The sequence below is a fragment of the Plectropomus leopardus genome, unplaced genomic scaffold, assembly GCF_008729295.1.
Source record: "Plectropomus leopardus isolate mb unplaced genomic scaffold, YSFRI_Pleo_2.0 unplaced_scaffold28255, whole genome shotgun sequence".
Classification (NCBI taxonomy): domain Eukaryota; kingdom Metazoa; phylum Chordata; class Actinopteri; order Perciformes; family Serranidae; genus Plectropomus; species Plectropomus leopardus.
Window position 1 is genome coordinate 2,702 of NW_024630774.1, and position 1,786 is coordinate 4,487.

The following is a 1,786-nucleotide window of genomic DNA, read 5'->3' on the forward strand; positions in this document are numbered from 1 at the left end:
TTGGTATCATTTAGCCATATTTTAGCTATGAATATTAAAGTGTGTTCAAACTGTCATAGTTTGAACCAGTGTGCTGTCATTTAGCTCTGATACAGGAAGCTACTGTACTTAAACCGGTCCTGTACCGGCTAGCTAAGGGAAGCCCTCTTTTTGTGGGTGTTAAGAAACATAACTTGTGGAATAAATATTAAAGTTATAATCTTACCTGGGGGCAAGTGGACTTCTCTGTAGCAGCACAGGAGGGTTTGTTTCCATTTTAAGTAACAAAAACGTGATTTATTCTCTTCCCAAAGACATGAATTTAAGTAAAAATCAATAGATTAAAGATGGCGCCGCTCATTGCTAACGCTCCACGGATCTATTATAAATAAATAGGTTCGCGAGCTATTTTTTTCCCCGCGAAGGCATGACCCGCCTCCTTTGCCTGTATCCTGCCGCTGATTGGTTACCGTGACAGTACTAGCCAATCAGAGGCAGAGAAGGCCGGGTCATGCCTCCCGCTTGCTGCTCAGTGCTGCCGCATGTGGCGGAAAAATGTAATGCAGTATTTTGATAGTAGTTTTTTAAAATTTGTACTTTTACAGTAGTATTTTCACATGTCAGAAGAAAGTATTGGACTTACAGCATACACATTAATGCATTAGCATCAAAACAATAAAATATTATTCATAATACTTAATGTTTAAGGGGATGTTTGGGTAAGTTAGAGAGCATGTTTAATAAAAATCTAAGTAAATGAACCAGGAATTCAGCAAAAATTAGCAAGGAGTTAGTAAAAAGTACAAGAAAATGACCTGAAAATTAATATTTAAAAAATAAGAAAGAAAGAAATGCCCTGTACAGACTGCTTAAATGTGTAATTGTGGTTACTGTGAATGTAGTTTTGCCTCACTTTTTTATTTTTTCCTGATACATTCATCCCATTTTAGAACAGCTTTCTAAATCCTCCTCGCTGTGTTGCAGGAGGACGCGTGGCGTTAAAGATGCTGAGGTGCATTGTGGGAGATGTGCGTGCAGGAGGAAGAGTCCTGAGAGGTCTTCCTCTGGTCCGGGGGTCGTCGTCTTCGCTGAGCTCTCAGAGTCGAGCCGTCAGACTCCTCCCTCCTCCTCCTCGTCCTCCTCAGGTGAGTCGCAGGTGTCTCAGCTCGTCCTCTTCTGCCGCTAAAGTGAAGCTGCGGACGCGCCTGGCGGTGACGCTGCTGTTCGGCGGCGGCCTGCTGTCCGTGTGGGGCTTCGTGTACTCGGAGAAGCAGCAGAAGCTGCGGCGGCAGCGCGTGGAGCAGCTGCAGCGGGTGGCGCTCGGTCAGGGTACCTTCAGCCTGCTGGACCACCGCGGCCAGCGCCGCACCAAGAAGGACTTCCTGGGCAGCTGGGTGCTGCTGTACTTCGGCTTCACGCACTGTCCCGACATCTGCCCCGACGAGCTGGACAAGCTGAGCGCCGTGGTGTCCGCTCTGGACCGGGACGCCTCGCTGCCGCCCGTCCAGCCGCTCTTTATCACCGTGGACCCCGAGAGGGACGACGTGGCGGCGCTGGCCCGCTATGTCAAAGACTTCCACCCCCGTCTGATCGGACTGACGGGGACGCCGGAGGAGGTGAAGCACGCAGGGCGGGACTACCGAGTGTACGCCAGTCCCGGACCCAAAGACGAGGACGGGGACTACATCGTGGATCACACCATCCTGATCTACCTGATCAGTCCTGACGGGCTGTTTCTGGATTATTACAACAGGATGAAGAACCAGGAGCAGATCACCGAGAGCGTCAAAAACCACGTCATCAACTA

General features: G+C 49.1%; 1 protein-coding gene across 1 annotated transcript; it reads left to right on the plus strand.

Annotated features, from left to right (window-relative positions):
* Positions 1-963: 963 nt before the first annotated feature.
* LOC121938035 (protein SCO2 homolog, mitochondrial) lies at positions 964-1,781 on the plus strand (the record flags this gene model as incomplete). Its single annotated transcript, XM_042481322.1, has 1 exon — positions 964-1,781. A coding segment is annotated over one exon (818 nt), but the record flags the coding sequence as incomplete, so codon positions are not given.
* Positions 1,782-1,786: the final 5 nt, after the last annotated feature.